Raw genomic sequence first — 23357 nt, forward strand, 5'->3', positions numbered from 1 at the left:
TTGAATTCATACTCTAATACTCCACTCAAACAATTGAAAAAAAATAATTCAAATATTTATTGAATTTATGTAAACAGATTTTGTTGTTTTTATATAAAACTTGATAATTTACAAACTAAATTCAATGCGTGCTTTATCTTGTTGGGAAAAATACATTTGTCGTGTGTTTTATATCTGAGCTATGCCAAACGTAAAGAAAGCCGGAAGTTGGAAAAAATGTTTTGGACGAATCCAGTGCCACAATTTTAGATGTCTTGGAGGAAGAATATGCTGCTTTATTAGGAGCATTTGACGAAAAGGTATGCACATATACGCAGTGTCCCGTTAAATGACAAGCATTCTATTCATGTCTGACTTGCAGCCCCAAAAAGCCACGATGATTTGTCCAAATGAGCTGGTGTCTGTTTGGTATGTACTTATCAATGCCACGAAAACCTAGAATTTCTTGAATTGAAATTTTCGCTGGGATTGTATAACTGAACCTATGGGTAACTCTAACATATGTATGTGTCTAAATCCTAGCGTGAAACAGGTTGTGGCAGCAAATCGGAATAAATTGTGCAATTAATTTTTCCAGGAACTTTATTGCAATTGTACAAGCCGGCTGCTGAGAGCCCTCATTCAAAAAAGCCTACACTAGACAATGATAATAACGAACCAAAGTAGAAATGTACTGAAAATGGGACCTACATTAAAGGGCCAACATTTTGAGATACAGATTGGAGAAATTCACTTTTCATTGTCCATCTTACATGTTGTTTTTAAAAAAAAGAATAAGGTTCGATATCTTCTCGATTCCGAGGATTTGGCTAAAAGTTACGAAGAACGTGGTATGCAAAAACCGCTGCTGAATCATCATTTCGGATGTTCATACATATATATTCAATACAACCGGATGAAGGATAGACTAAATGACTACTTGTAGACAGATATTCCTAGTAAAAAATGACATAAATAAATGGCTTCCAATCTGGTTGATTGGACAAGCGAAACCACAAAAGACATTGTCTATAGCTGTGTTCCAGAACTAAAAAGTTTTTACAATTTTTACGACTTTTACACATTTTACTCGAAAAAGCGTTCCCGTACACAAAAAAGTTGTAAAAGTCTTTAAACAAAAATGGGGCTGAATGACGCTCTCTTTAAAAACTTTTTACACGACAAATTTGGGCGAGTAAAAAAATAGTAACATGGTTGCCGGCGTCTGATGGGCTGATACGCCGACTTTGACATTTGTTCCAGTTTTTTTGACGTATTTTCCATTTTTCCGTTCCCGAACTTTTTGAAAAAACTTTTTTGTGACAACAATTTTTCTCTATTTCTCTCTTTTACGAGTTTTACTATTAAAAAGTGCGGGAACGAAGCTTATGTCTTCATAAATGCTTTAACCAGGTTTACCAACTACATCGCGTTCATGCCATTATCACAACACTATACTAGGCAATCCTTAAATGGTTTTAAAATAACCTTTGTGATTGGGGCTATATACAAAATTTTGGACCGACAACTCTGTACAGAAATATATTATATATCCAACAGCTATAGGTACCGAGGTACCAAATTTTAGCCATTTCGCTTGAATAATGAACCTTAAAAACACCAAAAAAACGGGAGGTACGGCTCTATGGGTGCTATATCAAAACGCAAACCGATTTAACCGTTTTTAAGGGCAAACATCCTAGGAGTAATACAACTTACTATGTACCAAACTATAAAGGTCTCTCTAAATATTGTTTTATTTAATGTTAGCATTTTAATAAATGAAAATGAGTGGTTCCCATTTTAACAGCCAATTGCTCCCAGTCACAATCGCCTTCTCCCGAGTGCGAAGCATGTTTTGCTCTCAAAGCAGTTAACTGCTTGCAAGTCCAAAGTTGTTACAAAGACATTTCAATGGAACCAACACCAGAAATCAGACGTGGTTCAAGTACCAAGTTACGTGCAACATGCAAAGCTTACATGCACCTGTCAACAGAATGGTGCAAGTCTTGGGACTTCACCTACACTTGGTAATGTAGCTGAAGTACTCATAACCAACTTTCTTATATTCAAATAGACCAGCCTGAGAAAGAGACCGAGAGAGAGAGAGAGAGAGAGAGCCTGCGGTACTGAGGCGCGGAAAATATATATGTAAATCATTAGTCTTACGCAAGTGTCTAATGACAATTACAAATTAAGTCAAACAAGATAAAATAAACAAAATGTAAACAATACAAACTTTGACAACATTTCAAATGAACAACACTTGTTGCATTTGTTTGAAGTTATAAGCAAACTGGCTTCAGAGTTGTTTTTTAAACATTTTATCAACCTGCCCAACCTTCTAATAATTGAACCATGGTTATACCCAAACATCAGTCTCATTGAACTTTTTTTCTTTGCTTAACTTTATACTTCGAGCTGACGATTGATGTTTGGGTATAAAAAGTTTTTTGTTGAAGAAGTATTTAAAAAAAAAAAAGACAAAATTGCAAACGCTATCCCAATAAAAACGCCACAATGTTTCTAATTGAAGACACTGGCACGACGTGTGTTGTTTTTGCTGTAAAGCAGACCAACCAAATTTTGGTGTGTGCATTCGTTGAAATTCGACGACACATACTAGTGGAAAAGGTTTGAACTGTTTTCGCAGACACTTTCGTCGGAGTTGTGTGAGGTAGCCAAGGAAAAACTTCTCATTTAACTTTTTTCTTTGCTTACCTTTATACTTCGAGCTGTCGATTGATGTTTGGGTATAACAAGTTTTTTGTTGAAGAAGTTATTGAAAAATAACTTCGGTGGAGAATATCCACAAACTGATGAGATTCTGTGGCGAGAATCGAAACTATAGTATTCCCTGCCTTGCCCCTTGGCGAACAATGCCAAATCTTTTCCACTAATAAACTAGTTGTTTTAAAATATTAAAACAACAACAATGGGATTAAGCCAGACTATTTTGAAGTAATTATAATTATTATTGTTTAAGGCCTGGGTACATAAGCTATCTCGCCGCCTTGTTTGCTGCTTTGTTTCTGACATAAGAAAAGTAAAAGGATAAAGAAGGCCGAGCAAATTTCGAACTGGGTTGCCGTTTTCTTTTTTATTCTTTTATCAGAAGCAATCAAGGCAAGCAGGCAAGGCAGCTTATGTACCTAGGCCTTTACTCTATTTGGTAATTTTAACACATAAACTGTGAAGTTGTACATTCCATATGTTTTTGTAAAACGGACTAACTAAGCAGATACATCTACCGTTATTATTGCACAATGCAATTTAACATTTTAAGCCATGGCTGCAGGTTTGTATTTTTCAGCGATTTTCATTCTTTGCCTACCTCTACTTTATTGTACCATGGTGTAAACGTATCATTAGTTATTTTATGCCTGACCGATAATTGTAAAAATATAAATCGTTATCGATTTATGTTGTTATCGATATTTTGCTACATTCATCGTTTTCTAATAAACACATTGCGAATTATTCATTCCTCAATTTCTAATTGGATTGAGGATATTAGTAGTAGAAAAATCAACCAACCACCTCAAAATACTCCAGACGCAGAGAACATTGTAGGACTATCGTGTTCTTAGTCATAATATAGCCGAATCAATAGCAAGCAGTACATATACATTTCCAGTTTCCGCTTAAAATCGTTCCAAATAAGGTAATAATGAGAGTGTTTATTTTGGAATATCTTTGGTTTTTGGTTTCATTATTAAGACAAACCTTTGAAGGAAATGCAATAAGAGTTAAGAAATGTTTTTGCATGTATGGATAACAGATACACACTATATTTGAAAGGAATAACATTAATCTATTGTTAACATTAAATATATTTTAGGCATACGACAGTGCTATTGTAAGAGTATTCAATATTAACTAAAATTTGAAGCCTACAGTCTACAGTGTCTATTTGTATGCAACCAGCAATGGAAGTGACATACAAGGATTACACTGAACCATTGCTGATGAGGTCCTAGAAATTACAATTGCTTAAACAGGCGCCGTCCCATAAAATGCGTGTAAATAACATGTTCTCCGCGGTTATTAAACGTATTGAAACACAATACTTAACACGTTCGCGGACGTAAATGTTATAGCATTCATTTTCATGGTGTCAGTCTTTAGTCATTTACTTGTAAACAATCGCGAGTTTTTGTGATTAATGTACATAATACGACTAATTTCGTATACAGTATGCAAAGTTCATATTCGAACACCCCTAAAAACTGAATAAAATCGTTGTTAATTACATATTTAATACTATGTAAATGTGAAACAATTGATGGTAATTACTATGAACAGGGAAGATTTTAAAATATCAAAACTAATTTTAATTTATTCCGTCATTTAGGTACATATGGCGCCTAAAGTTCGTATTCGTACACCCAGAAGTATTAATTGTTTGTGGTACTTAAGGATTTTTTTAAGCAAAGTACCGCTAATTTTTGTTCATTTCGTCTATTGGAATGCTTGTGCTGTAGAAAAATGTAAAAATAACAATATTTTTATTAAAAAATGTGCATGAATAAAAGGTCGGACGAACATTCGAAATACTGAAGAAAATTTTGATAGATATAATTAACTATGGCAATTTATTGCCGAATTTTTGACGAAAATAACTAATAGTAGTCCTTCTGCAACAATATTCGTGGTCTCATATGCAAATAAATGTTTCCAGCGTTTGGAAATGCAATGCCTGGCTAGCGTAATATAAACACACTTTGGTTTCTACGCCGTAAAAATCGCAGGTTCCGTTTTATATTTGGCATAAAATGTATTGATGTTTTAGAATACGGTTTCGTAAATCATTTTCTGCCGAAAGCTGTGAGAAATTATGAGTAACAATTAAGCTATACAAGTTTTCATACTGTCCGCGTTCGACTGAATTTCTACGCTTACTATGAACGATAGTTATGGCTTACAAAATTGCAAAATAGCCGTTTTTACTTCTAGAGAATACTATCTCTTTATCGAATGGTCCAAACTTAATACAGTTGAACGTTGATTATCCGGGAACCTCCATTATCCGTGATAGAAAATAAATTTTGGTCTTCAATACCCGGGAGTAAAAACACACTTTCCAATTAATCTGATTAAGCGAACAAAAGGTAAACAAACGAAAACTGGAAATACTCCCATATTACACAAAGACAAAGTCAATTCAGATGAATATGATGATGATGATATTTTTTTATCCTTCTAAAATTTGGTGGATTACCGTAACAAATATAATAAAAATTGCAGATATAATATCGACGCCTCCAAACAATAGTATGCTAAGTCGACTTAGCATGTTTTCCAGTTCTTTACATTTTTATATTTAACGTCCTTTAACTTAAATTCTGTCAAATTTTTGTAATAATCGGACAATCCGAACAGAAGTTATAAACAAATGCTGTGTTCCAGAACCTGCAAGAAGCTACTATTTTTTACTACGATAACATTTTTTCCTTTATGTTATCGGAAAAAATAGTCAAAATTAGTAGATTCTTGCAGTACTGGAACAGACCAAAATATTTACTTAGCATGGTACTGAAGGTCAAAGAAATTTCAAAACTTTTAGAGCTTCTCCTGCAAAACTCACTTTTTAGACTTAGCATACTATTATTTGGAGGTGTCGATATGAAAATCTGCAATTTTTATTATATTTGTTACGGTAATCCACCAAATTTTAGAAGGAAAAATATCATCATCATATTCATCTGAATTGACTTTGTCTCATGGTTTTTGCAATATTCAGGCATGTCACAGAAACCAATTCCGATCGAAAGTGGAATTGATTCCGTATTTAGCTTCTTCAGAAACCGAAAAACGAAAAATTTTATCGGAATTAAACCACTTTTGGTTTCTCAAGTGGAATTGTATTTTTTGGAAACATGTCACTTTAAAACACTATAAAAACACTTTAAAATAATGAAGATATTTGGTCTGTTCCAGAACTGCAAGAATCTACTAATTTTTACTATTTTTTTCGATAACATAAAGGAAAAATTGTTATCGTAGTAAAAAATTGTAGATTCTTGCAGGTTCTGGAACAGAGCAATTGTTTTATTAACAAAATCACATTTAATTTCATATATTTTTTTTATCATTTTCTTTAAAAAATTCGCACATTTCCATTATTTCTCAATCAACCAAATCAATTGTTAACAATGTAAATTTGTAAAAACTAGACAATCTGGCATTACAAAAGATAAATTAAAACAATGATAACATAAAACAAAAGAAAAAAAATAGCAAATTTTTTTTTAGTGCTAAGTTAATTTTTTGCGCCTCAATTACATAAACAATAGAAAAATTGACAATTCAATAAAGAAATTAACATTCTTTTCGCACAAAAAAGCTCTCTTTAAACACAAAATTTTCACAATTCCCACTTCTACACTGTTTTCTAATCATATGTTTTTGTTTCGTTTCTTTTGATTCCTCTAATGTTGCCATATTTATACAAATAATACGATTTTCGGAATTCACCAAATCGATCGAAATCTGAAGAAGCTAAAACAAATACGATCGAAATGAAATTACGGAATTGAAACCATTCCGATCGGAATCTGTGACATGCCTGATTATGTCATTTTTAATTAAAAATATGTTCAAAAACTGCATAAAACATTCCCTCCATTATCCGGGAAAATCGATTATCCGTAATGCCTCCGGTCCTGACAATCACGGATAATCGAGGTCCAAAATTAATACATAAATTTGAAAGGAATGGAGTAAGTTGCCCAGGAATGAACGTGGGGTAACCTATTGAAGAAATGTATTATTTTCGAGAAATTTTTCGTCCTTAATAATCTGTTATTCCTCGTTATTTCCGACATGTCTTGACATAACATGATTTTCAAAACTGTATTCTGAAACGCTTTCAACATTTATTTGCATATGAGACTTCGAGTATTGATGCAGAAGGACTGCTAATAACTATTTTTGTCCAAAATTCGGGAAAAATTGCCGTAGTTAATCATATTTATGTATCTTAAGTATTTCGAATGTTTGTCCGAATTTTATTTATGAAATAAAAATATTGTTATCTTTGCATTTTTTACAGAGCAAGCATTCTAAAAGACGAAAAGATTAAAAATAGTAATTTGCGTTTCATGCACGAATACAAAGCAACTGACAATACGGAAGTCAGCCTGTGTGTGTCTTTTGTAAATTTATGTTACTGCAATGTGCTTATGTGTTAGAAATATTAGCTCTGTTCCAGAACTAAAAAGTTTTTACAATTTTTACCACTTTTACACATTTTGCGTTCCCGTACACAAAATTTATATGAAAATCGTTTACGACTTTTACAACTTTTACGACTTTTACCACTTTATAAAGTACGGGAACAGGCCAATTATATGCAGGTATGTAGTAATAAATAATAAGAGGTCGATTATACATTGCCACTAAACTTGAGTTGCGTTTTCAATTGTCAGCACAACTGAGATGAAATGTTGTATTATTGATGTCAACCCAACTGGGTTGCCGATAAACGTGTTATCGATCAGTGTTTTTTCAAACTTGTGAACTCTATATAAAACCAAAAGGCACAATTCGCCAAAAACCTATTTTAAAATAATTAGTTCAGTGGAATTATTTGTTGATGATTAAGAAAATGTACAGGACATGACATTTATTAGAAGAAATTTGAGGGACAAGTCGAGTCCATTGGAATTGCCATTTGCACTGTGAGCTGAAACTCATGTTGGAAAGATCTGTATAACCAGTAAATTATTTTAGGTTTAAGGCGTATTTTCGATTGCTAAAGGATGCCGTAGTTTACATTATGGAAACGTTAAAGGATGACTTCAAAGTAAGTTACTGATACCCCACTTTTAAAAATGAGCGCTGCGTTGAGATTTTTTGCGGAGGGAAGTTTCCAAAAGTCATTGTCATGATCATTTTCATTTTTATTAAAAAACGAAATTCCCTGGTGTTGTCGGCTGTATAGATGGGACCCATGTGCACATTGGATTTGCACTCATTTTATCAATTAATGTTTCAAACTGTTGTTCTGTTGTTATTTTCACCATATTTTTCATACACAAAATCAATTAATCATGCAAATAATCAACAATTGTTAAGAAAATGCTTTTTCCTATCAATTTTACTTCTTGTTTCTTCGAAAATGTTCACTGCAACTGAAAATAACTGGTTGCTGAAAAATAGCCGGTTCGTCAACTGAAATTCGCAACTAAAGTTGATGGTTGCCATACATAAAGTAATTTTGACAACTGACAACTCCACTCAACGATAATTGATATCTATAATCGACCCCTAAATTTTGAAAAAAAAAAAATCAATCATTGTAAAAATTTACCGGTAAATCGAATCTTTCACTGACTCATTTACATAAAAAGAGGTATACATTTTCAGCCTGTTACATTAATATGTTTCCCAAAATTGGAAACAATTGTAATAGATAGAAAACGCGTTGGGAAAACCATGGTGTTCTTCGCTAATTTATTGTCATAAATACAGGTAAACTATTTTTGCATGTATCAATTTTGTGTAAATTCTGAACGCCTTCGAACACTTGAATGTAAATATTGAATACTTATGAAAACACCGCAGGAAATCCCACTTTAATCCACAATTTTTCTTCATAAATCTGGTCCCTTTAGCCTGTTTTATTCTTTTTTTCACTTTAAAAAAAGGTTGTGTCCTTGTGGTTTCAGTATGGAGAATTTCAGTGATATAAAAGATGCATAAATTATGGGGAGAATATACGATAATGAAAAGAGGGCCAGGAAGTGACGTTTTTAATGTGTTTACGGACATAAAAAATGAAAATGGAGTGGTTCTAAAAGAAATAGTGATTTGCAGCAGATGTAAAAAACTATACAAGTGAATTGTGAAGTGTATTCAAAATTATTGAGGCGCATTATGCGTGATTCCTCAGATCCACAAATTAATAAATATGTGCACACAAGTATCAGAATCGGATATTATCCAAAAGTTAAATGAAAAACTTACACATTATATCCAGCTTGTGATAGATCATCATTTTTGACGTACTTTGTCTAGAGCTTATCGATGACAATACCAGTTGTGGAATTCTGTAACTCATTTTTTGAGTTACCGACAAAAATCGGTAAAATTAAAACGCAAAATTATGAATGAAAATTATGCGTTACAGAATTCAACTACAGCAGGGAAAGAAATATCAATTGAAATATCATATATATAAATTTCGATGTATTGGAATGGTGGGAGCCTCATAAGAACACCTGCTAGTTCGGCGCCATCTGAAAGAATATTTTCTAAAGCCCGTCATTTATTTTGTGAATGATAAAATAAATTTAAAAAAGTGTTCCTTATAACTATATATATATTGATTTCTTATTTTTTCATTTGATTTCAAAACTATTTTTTTATGTATTTATCTAATTTTAATATTATGTTTTTAGTACGTTGAATTTCCTATTTTGTTGTTTTTTACAAGTTTTTATAACTTTTGTAGTCTGTTCCAGAACTGTAAGAATCTACTATTTTGTTCGATCACAACAGCTGTTCGAATATGAAGTGTCAAATCCCTTTATAAAAAAATATTTTTGTTGTAATTTACTCAACAACATAAAGAAATTTTTGAAATAACTGGTTTGTTCCAGTACTGCAAAAATCTACTAATTTTTACTATTTTTTCCGATAACATAAAGGAAAAAATGTTGTCGTAGTAAAAAATAGTAGCTTCTTGCAGGTTCTGGATCAGAGCAAACATATTACAAATATGTCGATGCCACTACCTGGTCGATATGCCTTGATACGTATGATATCAATTTCCTATTCTAACGTATAGAATCTAAAGATTTCATATGGAACTCTTCGTATAATTCTTATCAAGTTTAATGGTCACCTTTATATGTATTTCGTTATATTCTATCTGGTAATACCACATTTAACAACGAATCCAATAAGAGTTTAACAATTCCTACTAAGAGTGAGAGGTATTGGTAAAGAGAGTTTATTTTTCTCATTCAACTGAGTGTGAGTATCCGCAAAATGTCAACAAATAATGTATGTACGTGTTTTTGTAGATACTTTTCATATTTTGTGTATTTCACTGAGAAAAGGTTTTCTACGCTATGATGATGGCCTGTATTTTGTTGTGGCTATCTCCAAAGCAGCTGTAAACCCAGTGTATGGTGGTTCCGCACCAAGAGTATACCAACGAAATACATCAGTCATTCGAATCAGTCTTTCGACGGAAGTGAGTGTGTATAGTACGTTACAATTGAGATAACAAGCATTTTATAAAGGTGAAAAACAACAAACTACAATTAAAAAAAATAGTTCATTGAAATTCATTGCCTTTACAAATCTGGGCTTATTTCTGACTGTTAAAATAAAATCTGTGTTAATAGCACAAAAGTCATCGTAGTGTGTGTGTATAAGTAAAGTAGAAATGCTCAATTAGTGAAAGAAAATAAAACCTTATAAAAATTAATTGTGTTAATAAAAGTCGTTGAGGTCTTTATTTATAAAAGGAAAATAACAAAACAAAAAATTAAGAGAATATCCTTAGTATATCTGTAAAGTTGTATCCAGTGAGCATCAACCAGTTACCAAAGGTATGTTTTCCTTCTTAATAACATTCCATATTTAACAACATTGCCGAAAAATACATACTTATTTGTGTATGTATATACCTACATATATGGTGAAATTTATGGATTTTTCCGGTTAACACCTATGATACAATTATATATTGGTATTTGATTTTATTTCTACTAGCCGACACCACGCCTTTTAAGGTCTCTCCCCTCCAAATAGGTACGGACTTTAGTTGTTGCTTTTTTATGGGTGGTCGTCGTCCCCCATGTATGTATACCGGATTTGGTGTAAAGCTACACCGTTATTTCTTTTTAGCCATAAAACTCAATATGCTTCAGCAAAAGCATACAAATGGTGTTATATGAAAAGAAATGTTAATTCATGTTTAAATACCTCTTACGGTTGGTAATTAAATCATTTTTTCAGAAAAGTAGTTTGAATAGAAATACTTGTGGTTTAATTTTTTCATTGTGCTCTATACACATTTTCGTGTGCTTTTTATCTTAGGTTCCCCCTTGAAGAGGGCTCAAATAACATATTTTTTACTTTTGTTGCAGCCATGTTGTTGTTGGTAAGATAGTGGTGGTATATGGATGGCAACAAATTTGTCTGAACACCCTTTGCTTGGGTTTTAAGGCAATGGTTGTTTGGTTGTTGTGGCGGTGGTGGGTTTACATTAAAAACTAGCGCATTCGACGACCTACAAGTATTGATTTTCCTTCAAAATATTGCGTAGTAGACTTGAATTTTCCTCTTGTCTGGGTTTGTTTTTTCTAGGCTTTCAATTTGAATTGTCTTTTAATTACCTTCATTGGAGGAAAACTTGTCTCGAATTTCAACCATTTTTCCAAATGCGAAAAAAGAAAGTTTCTTCCCCGACTTGAAAGAAGATTTTCTTATTGGTTGGTTGTTTGGTTGGATGGTGCGTACATACCGAGTTTCTGTGCGTTTTTAATTGCCAATGTCTCTTGTAGTTAATTATCTAGACGACGTTTATGGTTGTTACAAGTGTTGTTTTTGTTGTCGATGTTTGTTGGTTGGTCATAACATATTTGGCCACTACTTACCGGTATTGCTGCCTGCATTTGGGTTGTATGTTGTTTCTTATTCCATTTGCAATTCCAATATTTTATGCATTGATAATACTTGAATGACATTGCATATACTAATTCCAATAAGAGCCATTGAACTTGGGTGTGGTATATTCAGCAGATAAAATAGATACCAGAAGATTATAAGTAGTTGTCTTTGAGGTGTTGACCAAGATTTTATATATCAGAAAATGGAATATTGATACATACTTTGGTTGAACGATTACCACGATAATAGAATTGAAATATGCTTGACCCATTTCTATTGTAATTGGTTGCCTCTTAATATCTATGAATATTGTTAAGGAAGAGTTCAGTCAGGGGGCCTATTCTGTAACTTTTTAATATCTTTACTCATTGTGTATTTTACAACAATTTCATTTGTGTGTTTTCTAGTTGTTACAAAAACAAAAGAAGTTTTAACAACTTTTCAATCGATAAAGGTTACAGAATAGGCCTACAGATCATATATCATAACCATGGTGCAATTCGCCTTGATCATAACTATCGAGTTTTTGGACATTATAAGAACTGTTGGATCCAAGGTTTATTTAGTAAGGTTATCCAGAAGTCGAATTCAGGTCGTATTCTTATAATAATAATTCGATGTTTTATTCTTTTTGGTGCATTCCTCGCTGCAAAAACTTTTGATATCAAAAGAAGACTAATGACCGATTTCTCTAAGACGATTCGAATTCAAATTGCTTCAAATTACTAAACAGAAAAAAATCCGGCGATAAAAAAAATTATCATATTGACGAAATTCGATAAAATTATTCGATCACAAAGTAAAAATACAAGTGATAAAATATTTCACATATTGACTAAAATATTTATCGATTTTTTATACAGAACTGATAAAATGGAATATTTTGATAAATATTTTTGTCAATATGTGAAATATTTTATCAGTTGTATTTTTACTTTGTGATCAAATAATTTTATCGAATTTTGTCAATATGACAATTTTTTTATCGCCGGAAAATCGATACATTTTTTATTGATTTTTTGAATTTTTTTTCAAATTGCTAAAAAAATTTTCTGTGTACCATATGGGCCTATATCAAAGTGTGGACCTCTGTTGACAATTTTTGGTGGTGAAGTTTTGTGACCTCTGGGAACCTCAAATGACAAATTACAGATAATTCGGTCAACAGTTCTAGGTAAACTCCTCAAAACATCTAAAATCTGTAGGTACCGTCATATGGGGCTGTAGCAAAACATGGACCTATCTTGCAAAATTTTTGGTGTAGGAGTGCTGCGACCTCTAGGCACTTCAAATGGCAAATTACAGCTAGTTCGGCCAAAAATTGTTACTAAACTCCCTAAAATATCGAAAATCGGGAGGTACCGTTATATGGGACCTACACCAAAACATGGATGTATGTTGACAATTTTTGGTAGAGAATCCTTAAATGTCAAATGACAGCTAGTTCCGATAAAAAAATGCAGCTAAAATCCTCAAAGGTTTTTATAGCAGCAGGTGATATTGACATTATAGTGCACAAGTGCGTAGTCGATTTAAACATTAAGCATCAAAAACTTCTTAAGGATACAAAAGCTGATACAAAAAATTCATGAAATTGCCCCTGATTTTATTCATTCCATATATGTATAAGTTCTGTAAAGCCTTCCTCGCTTTTAAATTGCTGGTGCGTGGTATTCATGCTCCGTTCCAATAAAAAGAACGCAATACGGCATTATCGAATTAATTACATACCTACCTTATGTACATATATCGACGCCTCCAAACAATAGTATGCTAAGTCGACTTAGCATGTTCTCAAGTTCTTTACATTTTTATATTTAACGTCCTTTAACTTAAATTCTGTCAAATTTTGGTACTGATCAGACAATCCAAACAGAAGTTATAAACAAATATTTACTTAGTATAGTACTGAAGGTCAAAGAAATTTCCAAACTTTTAGAGCTTGTCCTGCAAAACTCGCTTTTCAGAATTAGCAAACTATTATTTGGAGGTTTCGAACGTCCTTTAACTTAAATTCTGTCTAATTTTGGTAATGATCGGTCAATCCGAACAGAAGTTATAAACAAATATTGACTTAGCATAGTACTGGAGTTCAAAAAAATATCCAAACTTTGAGAGCTTCTCCTGCAAAACTCACTTTTTAGACTTAGCATACTATTATTTGGAGGTGTCGATATATTCTTGTTCTGCTTTCGCATTTATAATGAAGTAAATTATTTTAATTTTATATTATAAAGAAAATTTTTGTAAAATTTTGTTGCATTTCCTACAAAGATTACCATCGCCGTCATAATTTTTTTATTTTATACCGTCATTCTTCACCATCATTTGCTTTTGTATTTGTTTTATTTTCGACACTTTTTGTTTTGTTCTCTCACACTGAAATTGTCGAAAATTCTGCACTACATTGGGGATATATTAGCCTTCTTGTTCTTCTTCTTTCCAGTACACCACATGCACCTTTAATTCTAGCGTCCAAAGCATTTATTCATCTCCACCCACCCAAACGACTAACTGAAAACTAAGCAACTTTGCATTTAGAAAAAACTACTAAACAAATCTCAACCCGTTCTAGAAATCTGTTAACTTTTGTGAAACATTTTTAATCATGATTAGCATTCTTTTCATTGCCAATAGGCTTTTAAGCACTATGGTCAAACAGGGACCCAGACCAGTTGTTGTTTGTGGACCTTCGGGTTCTGGCAAAAGTACACTCTTGAATAGGCTGTTCAAAGAGTTTCCCAATACGTTTGGCTTTAGTGTTTCGCATACAACCCGCAAGCCCCGACCGGGTGAAGAGGATGGTGTCCATTATAATTTTGTAGAACGTGAAGATATGGAGAAGGCCATTGCCAATGGCGAATTTATCGAATCGGCCACATTTAGTGGTAATATGTATGGCACAAGCAAAGAAGCCGTACGCAAGGTACAAAGTGCTGGTAAAGTTTGTATTCTGGACATTGAACCCCAGGGTGTGGAACAGGTGAAAAAGACCGACCTTAATCCAATTTTAATCTTCAATAACCCACCATCAATAGAGGCATTGGAAGAACGTTTACGTAAGCGTAATACTGAAACCGAAGAAACACTGAAAAAGCGTTTGGATGCTGCTGCCACCGAAATTGCTTATGGTTTGACCCCTGGTAACTTCCATAAGATCATAAACAATGTTGATATCGATGAAGCCTATGAGCAATTCCGTGAATATATTGTAGCTGAGTTGAAAGCCCAGGAGGCGGCTGGTATTAACATCTGTTGGTAACTTCAAAATGTATAAATGTAAAATGCATTTATCTTCTACATAATAATTGCTAAGTACAAATGTGAAAAAATCCTAGTGATGTTAACATATAACATAATTAGATTGTGGGCATTCAAACAATGCGGGTTTTAAATGTAAAATTTTAAATAAATTATATACTAGAAAATTGATTTTTAGTATTTAACAAACATTGGTAGTGTTTTTTTTCTTTTTTTCTAAATTTTGTGTGTTAATCTAATTTAGCTTAAGGTGTAGAGAATTTGGTTAAATGGGGGAAGAGCACTCACTGCTAAAACACACATTTCATATTATGTGATTAGTTAGTTTAAATGTTAATGGTTTTAATTTGTTGTGAAGAATGTAGACGCATAGAATAAAAATCAATAAATTGAATTTTTATTTGTAATTTGTTCGCTTTCATTTTAGTTGGAAATTGAGAAGCAGGTGTATAAGTTCACTTTGGACAATGAGGCTAAAATCAGGCACTCGTACCACAAATTGGAAACAGATAACAAAATAAACTGTAACGAAAGGTGTAATAATGATATGTAAACGTTGCTTATTTACCCCATGTGGAAATTTAATGGACAATTTTCATTGCATATTTTTGCTGAGAGTAACTAAATGGGTATTAGAGGTTCACATAATTAATGATTGATTTCTAGTGATTTTTTGCTGATAAGCTGACATTTTCCTTCACCAAACTTATTGAACAGTGGCTCTAACAGTGCGCAACAAAAATGTGTTGTTCAATATACGAATAACTTTTGTTAGGACAAAGACCTGTCTAACAAAAATAAACATTGATGATGTGATCATTGTACATATTTTCCAATGTTATAAAACTCGGAGTACTACCCCTCCTAAGTAACTACATATGCTTTGTTCCAAATTTAGAACAGAATATGGTGACAGTTGAATGTTTTCCAACTCGCAACGCCATGAACAAATAACGTTTGTTATAAATAACGCGTATAATATTTCATAGGCCTAATTACCAGCAATGAAAAATTAGGTTGAGAAAATAGTTGTTGTGCTTGAGTGACAATAATTTTGCCGCGATGGGAAAAAATTATTATTTGCTATTTTCTTTGTTACATAGCGTGTTAATATGTATGAGCTAAATTTATAATTAGACAGCGGAATACATATATGGTTAGCATGGTCATAGAGAAAATCAGATTAGACAGAAACTCGTTTTATCACAAAATAAAACGAATTAGGACCAGAATTTTTTTTAATATTTTGCATATTTTGACATATTTTTACATATTTGCATAAAATGAGCATATGCAAAACCATATGCAAAAATATATACAAGGTTTTGTGGTCTAAATATCCCACCGAAATGGCTGAAATTTTCTATTAAGTCTTCGTTAGGGGTATGAAACTTTACACCTGAAATTTGTCCGCCTTCATATAGCCCCCATAGAACGGTACCTCCCGATTTCCGATATCAACATCACACTGAAATGACTCACATCTTGTATTAAGTCTTCGTTGAGAGTATAAAACTTTCCACCTGAAATTTGTCAGTATAGGTCTACGTCTTCATATAGCTCCCATAGGACGGAACCTCCGGATTTCCGGTATTTTGAAGGTTGTGGCCTCAATATCCCACCGAAATGGCTGAAATTTGGTATTAAGTCTTCCTTGGGGTATAAAACTTTCCACCTGAAATTTGTCGGTATAGGTCCACGTCTTCATATAGCCACCATAGAACGGTACCTCCCGATTTCCGGTATTTTGAAGGTTGTGGCCTCAATATCCCACCGAAATGGCTAAAATTTAGTATGAAGAGTTCCTTGGGGTATAAAACTTTCTAGCTGAAATTTGTCGGTATAGGTCCACGTCTTCATATAGCCCCCATAGAACGTACCTCCCGATTTCCGGTATTTTGAAGGTTGTGGCCTCAATATCCCGCCGAAATGGCTGAAATTTGGTATTAAGTCTTCCTTGGGGGTAAAACTCTTTTCACCTAAAATTTGTTGGTTTAGGTTTAGGCCTTCATATAGCCCCCAAAGAACGATACCTCCCGATTTTCTTTATTTTGCAGATTGTGGCTGTGGTTATACATTTCTCTATTTTATTGACTTGTCTGGAGCCTAATTACGACATTCGATTCGATCGAGAATTTTCTCGTGAATAAGTTTTCGACACGATAAAAAACGGCATGACAAGACTCGATCGAAAACGTTCAAGCAATGTTATCGATTTTTTCGATAGTAACCGGTAATCGATCAGGTGATCTTCAGGGAATATTGTCAAGGTAGACGCCAAAAAATGTGTGTGTTTTTTTAAACAAAAACTAAAAACCAAAATTTTAAATGAAAAATGTAAATATTTGTGGAATTTGTTGAACAATACATTGAATAATAATTTCGGATTGAAGTAGTGCTAAGAAAATAAGAAAATTGTCTATGTTTACAAAACCTTTTTGACATTGTTGTAACAGATTGCTAATAAAGGACCATTGGGGACCATTTTTTCACTTTCTCCCTTAAGTTGCAACGGCGAAAAAACAAAACTCACGGGGAAATTTCATTCATGATAACCCCTATTATGAATGGTTGAGCAGAATATGAAAACATGAAACAATAAATATTCACCGATGAACACGGCGCCTGAACTAACTTTAAATGAAAGGTGCTTACTAGGGCTATAACCAAAAAATACCACGCCAATACCATGTACAGAATATTGTCCTGATAACGAAAACGCATGTTTTAGTTCGATTCGATGGAAAAAGTTAAAAACAGTCAATAACTTTCTCGAATTCGTTGCAAATGACCACATGAGACGGTACACGAACCTCATCGTGTTTGGTCAGCAGAATTCGTGGCAGACTGCTACGCAAACTCTACCACAGCAAACAGCATATCAACCTTAGCGAACAACACCATCAACAGCTGTCAATCTCTAGCAGCAACATCCACGTCTCCAAGCAGCACAATGTCCTCCCATCCAACCAGTACTCCAGGATACAGCAGTATAAACAACCTGCCACAACAACAACCGGGTCTACATAATGCTGGCATGCAACTACAAAACCAGAGCCGCTCCCCTCTCAACACCTGCAACCATCACATTGGTGGTGTCCACTCTTTTAAAATCTTGCAGTTACACTGCAATGGTCTGAAGAATAAAGTAGTGGAGATCTCCAATGCCATGCATGTCAATAACATCCTGATAGCAGGATACTATCACTTTCGACAATACCCAACATTCAGATGCTAAAAAAGTGCGCAAATAAGTTCTGCGACCAAAAAAGCAACCCTTCGGAGATTTTGGAAAATCCGACGCGAGCCAAATCCCCGCTCCTTCACTGCTGCTGAAGTTAAAGCTACAATTTTCAAGGCGAAATCATCAAAAGCTCATGGTTCAGATGGCATCGTCATGGTGATACTAAAGCACCTCGGTCCAATATCCCCGGGTTCCTGACGCAATTACCTAATCTCACGGTAAACCTATTGGTAACACCAGGGATTTGGAAAGTTGTACGAGTAATCCCACCTTCAAAAAAATGCTAAATCGGCAAACTCTGGAAAATCATATCTATCTTCCTATTAAAACTAATTGCCAATGTTTTGACTAGCAAGTCATAGCATGATTTCGGAAGGTTCATAGCACAACGACGGCTTTGAACGAGATCATAACACATACTGCCAATGGCCTCAACCAGAATTGGCCGCCAGCGCGGACTGTGATCGCCGCTTTGGATTTGTCGTTTGACACGGTAGATCTGATGGGTTAAATTATGGCCCAACATTACCAAGCGCTGGTTTGTTAATATCTGAGTGAAAGACAGGAATATGTGAAATTCAGAGGTTGAGAGCCAAAATACCGCAAATTGACTCTCCTCACTTTATCACTCCTCTTCAATCTTTATTTTGCAACACTTCAAGGCATTAAGATGGTAATCTGGTTTAGATGTTGATGAAATAATTTCTAGACTGAACAAGTAAGAAAGTATATGTCAGTTGTGCTGACGGAGATATACCCTCAGCCACTGAAAAAAACACAATAATCACGAATTTGCTTTAAAATACATGGAATCTGTAGGTACTGTAATGTGGGGCAATACCAAATCATCGACGTATACGAACAATTTTTAGTAAGCAAACTTCTGATTCATATGGAACTCGAAATACATATTAAATAACGTTAAACTAAAAAGTTCTAGAGTTATCTTGCTCAATAACCATTTTAGTTTTTAGTATGTGCTGGCAGGGTTTTTGGAGATTTTGTACCGTTGTAAATGAGGTCAATAGGACAACCTATTGAAAAAAAGAAGCAAAACGATCCAAGAGGAGCTTTAACTTCGCTTTTCCCGAAATTTATGCGAAAGGTACCCGAAGGAGAGGACCGATGTAGATATATTTCAACCGGATACATGACTGGATGAAATAATACGATGTGCAAAGTCTGCACCAATCAGAAATTCCCTGCGAGATTTATCTTGCAGATTTGCCATTTTGGTTTGTGCCTTCAGGGTTTCTTGGATTTTTTAGGCCAATATCTCAGGAAGTATGGCTTTGCGCGAAAAAAATATACCGTCGTAAAGAGAGCCGCAAGGACAACCTGCTGAAAAAAATTTCAAAACGATCCGAGGAGAGCTCTTAAACTAAAGTCTGTCCGAATTTTGTGTGGGAGGTACCCGAAGGTTTGGTCCGATATAGTCCATATTCCAATCTGATGCATGACTGGATGAAATAATACGATGTGCAAAGTTTGTATCAATCAGAAACTCCCTGCCAGAAGTATCTTGCGGATTTGCCATTTTTGTTGGTGCCACCAGGAACTTTTTCTTGAAGCTTTTAGGCCATTAACTCAGGAAGTATAGACTTGCGCCCGAAAAAATTTTACCGTCGTAAAGAGAGCCGCAAGGACAACCTACTGAAATAAATTTCAAAACTATCTGCTAGGTTCTCTTAAACTTCAATTTATCCGAATTTTGTGTGGGAGGTACCCAAAGGAGTGGACCGATACATGTGTAAAGTTTGGACTAAATCGATTGTTCCCTTCGAGAGTTATAGTTTACACCATTTTACAGAAAAATGTAGAACTTTTGTGGGGGAGGTACCCGAAGGAGTGGACGGATATGGCCCATCTTCGAACTTAGACTAAGTTTGGACAAAATATTACGATACCCAAAATTGGTTCGAATTGGTTGATTCCTTCGAGAGTTATCGTGCTCACCAGCCAGCCTGACAGACAGACGGACATGGCTAAATCGACTCCAAATTGTCTGAAACGAAAATCGTACAAACATACTTGGGGTCTAAAACCGTTATTGCGATGAGACACATTTTTGGTCGTATCAAAGTGTATATACCCTTTCTAACCTAAAGTCTGAGGGTATAATGACTATCTAGCGACCATTTCAGCCTTCATGCAGGAAGAAAAATCTAGTTCGTTTGAACGACCTATTGTACTTATATATATAAGAGGATTTACCAAACCCACTGGGTTTCAAATATCAATTCCATTGAACCCTACAGAAGGCTATTATATAAACAGGCTGCTAGTTCAGTATACGGTTAAGTGGACACCGCTCGTTTGTATGAACGAACTGCGAATGAGTTATATTATCTCTTTGTTTTCATGAAATAACTCATACGCAAACGAACCATGGTACTGAACTAGTTCAGTAGATTTAACAACTCTAATCTCATCATATTACCGTCAAAGTCTACCGTTACCCAAAAACTAAAAAACCCTGCCGACACCAGCTAAAATGACTGATGAGCACGATAATTTACGAAATGAGTATCCGATTTGCCGAAGTTTTGCACATCGTAGATTTTCTTCCAAACCTACATCAAGTTCCAAGATGCTCTATATCGGACAACACCTTCATAAAAGTTCCAAATTTTCACTTAAACTGCACCTAGTTTAAGGCCTGTAGGTAGGGCTGAAGAAAGCAACAGATATGCTGTGCTGAATTGTTATACTTTCCCATCCAATCTCAGAGGGTCCAAGAAATGTCGTCGACAGAGCCATGTTAAAGCCAATCTGGAAATCTGCTATGAATCTATGATTCCCTATGTTACCCATTTCAACCTTTACTGACGTTTAACAATGTGATATATTCAATATCAAAGCCGGGTAGCTTCCACTTTATCTCCACTTTTAATAATACTGAAGACCTTTTATTTGAGCACTTTTATTATCAAAACCACCTCGACCCATTCAAACAGTTTTCAAGATATAATTATAATAGGCATTTATTGACTATGGTGAACAATAAAACTTGATGGCTGTGTTACTAATTAAAAACTATTCAGAACTCAAAACAAAATATATGTTACTTCATTATATTGAAATAAGCAAAAACAAAAGTGGAACGAACACATTTTACAAGAATACCTGTCTAGGTGTCTAACGCAGATATGAAAGAGGTTCGTTCTCTCTGATATGCTTGTACTTATCGCATAAGCATACTTTTATTGTAACGATAGAAAGTGGAACATGTTGAATGAGAAGAAGAAGAGCAGAAAAATGTATGAAAACCATAGCATAAACAACAACATTCGACACAATGAAGGTAACGAAACGATAAGAAAGCGTGTACCCATCATTAATTTAACTAACCGTGCATATTTAAAAGACGTCAGATACATTGGGATGCTTCAACAACATTTCACGGTTTTGCTGAAATATTTTCTATGTCGACACATCGGGTAGTTGAAGTCAAAAAGCCATTACCTCAAATATGTCGTCACGCCTTATATTACCGGAAGCAATATGGTATAAATAGACTTAATATCCAAGAGTTTTGTTTTGCGTTGAAAGAAAAAGATAAATCCGACTCCCATTATCAGCATTATACCCTAAAGCGTATATAATTCTGTAGGAAGATGCCTCTATTGAAGCCTCTATTGAAAATACTGCCAAAGTGGATTTGGTGAGAAGAACAAGGCTGCTTTACAAATTTCTGAAAATCTGCGAAGTACATATTATGTTTCTTAACGCCGTTGTACTTAACAACTGCGAAGCTACGTGTTTCAAAACGTCAAAAATATGCATTTTTAACGCAGGTAAAAAGCAAGCATGTATTATTTTTATTTTTGTACATTTAGTTGTATTTTCGAGGAACTGAACTGAAATATGAGTGTGCAACTGAAATATTTTGATGAAGTTTAAACAACAAAGCAATTGACGATAGTAGACTCAGACCAACAGTGAAAAACTACAATTTGAAGGTAGTTTATGATTTTATGACCTCCACTGACGCACCGCCATTGGGACTACCATTAGCTAGCTAAGGTCCGGGTCCTGTGAGACTGAGCTGTAACCTAATCTGTTGCTTTCTTGATAACAAGAATTTCATCTTGAAAGACATTGCAGCTATCGTTAAGCTTTTATTAGTGCAGGTGCCACCGTCCATCTTGGACTCATCTGTATATATTACCAGACCGTCCAGAGGAGAATTATCTTAAGCCCAAATGTCTTTGATTGAAATAATTACTGATGAATTACAGGTTTGACTCTCACCTGAAAGGGGAGGGAATATAATTGCTTGTGCAATTACTGTCGGCAGATTCAAGCTGACTAACAGTTATGTTTAAGACCTGTGCCAGCCCAAACTGTGAAACTGACCCCTTTCCTGGCATTCGGAATATAAAAGCCGTCCTCACAGCTTGAAACTCAACCAGTATATCTAAAGGTTGGAGATCTGGTATCACGTTTAGAGCAGCATGAGGGGTGTTTTTGATTGCTGCAGTGATCAGAATTAACGCAGCACTAGAGTTGTACTTTTTAGCTCTTTTTGCTGATCGCTCTTTTTAGTTCAGCTCTTTTCAACGAACTAGGTCGTTCTTTTAGTTCAGTAGTTCAATCGTTCGTCGAAAAGCTCTGTCAGTCAGCTGTCTTTTTTATCGTTCACCGGCTCTGACTCGTTCGCTTGCAAGTTCGTTCATTTGTATACAAACACACATAAACACAAAGGAACAAACCACAGAAGAATATTTTAGAGAACCTAGTAACGAAAATAGGTTTGGTGTGTTAAAAAAGCAATTTGGAATTTTTTAAACTTTAAATTTGTAATTATTTAAGTTTAGAAATAAATGAAAATATTAAAATTACAAAATACGATGAATAAAGTTATGTGTGCGTATCTGTGTAAAATTCAAAATGTAAACAATGGGTCTATCTTGTATTGCCACTAAACTTGAGTTGCGTTGTCAGTTGTCTGCGCGACTGAGACGAAATGTTGTACCATGAATGTCAACTCAACTGGGTGGTCGATAAACATGTTATCGATCAGTGTTTTTTCAAACTTGTGACCTCTATTCGCCAAAAAAATAAAAACATTTTAAAAATAATTGCGCTTTGGATAACTCTTTTGTGTATTCTGGTCAATATTTTAATATTTTTGCTGAGTTTTCGAGCAAATTTGGAAAACAACCCAAGATTGGAATATAACCTGCCCATTGAATCTTCGGATCGTCAAGTTTTACAAAAAATGATAAGTTCGGTGGAATTA

At 34.3% G+C, this 23357-nt stretch overlaps 2 protein-coding genes and 1 long non-coding RNA gene across 10 annotated transcripts in view; 2 read left to right on the forward strand and 1 right to left on the reverse strand.

The window, feature by feature from the left end:
- LOC141405781 (uncharacterized) overlaps positions 1-23357 on the reverse strand; it is a 33871-nt gene that overhangs the window by 3087 nt on the left and 7427 nt on the right. The window lies entirely within an intron of this gene.
- Positions 3504-15275, forward strand: LOC141405753 (guanylate kinase). Of its 5 annotated transcripts, none has more exons than XM_073990449.1 (2): positions 3504-3643; positions 14054-15275. In XM_073990449.1, exon 2 carries the CDS (start codon positions 14216-14218, stop codon positions 14867-14869), a length of 654 nt encoding a protein of 217 aa, XP_073846550.1. In that variant the 5' UTR covers positions 3504-3643; positions 14054-14215; the 3' UTR covers positions 14870-15275. The 5 variants fall into 5 exon arrangements, with proteins under 5 accessions (XP_073846550.1, XP_073846553.1, XP_073846543.1 ...); XM_073990452.1 differs by having other exon boundaries at positions 14224-15275; XM_073990442.1 differs by having other exon boundaries at positions 14245-15275.
- LOC141405703 (dihydropyrimidinase-like) overlaps positions 3505-23357 on the forward strand; it is a 65346-nt gene continuing 45493 nt past the window's right edge. The window contains exon 1 of one of the 4 annotated variants that reach the window (XM_073990393.1): positions 3505-3643. The gene's annotated coding sequence lies outside the window, so the exon portion shown is untranslated. Of the gene's footprint in view, positions 3644-10076; positions 10233-10406; positions 10545-23357 lie in introns of those variants that run through there. The other 3 variants (XM_073990386.1, XM_073990359.1, XM_073990367.1) reach the window with 3 other exon arrangements.

Source organism: Musca autumnalis, unplaced genomic scaffold (genome assembly GCF_047663935.1).
Source record: "Musca autumnalis isolate F117 unplaced genomic scaffold, ASM4766393v1 scaffold_1, whole genome shotgun sequence".
Taxonomy (NCBI): domain Eukaryota; kingdom Metazoa; phylum Arthropoda; class Insecta; order Diptera; family Muscidae; genus Musca; species Musca autumnalis.

Coding starts and splice junctions, on each gene's coding strand:
- LOC141405753 (XM_073990449.1), top strand. CDS start 14,216: ATGATTAGCATTCTTTTCATTGCCAATAGGCTTTTAAGCACTATGGTC.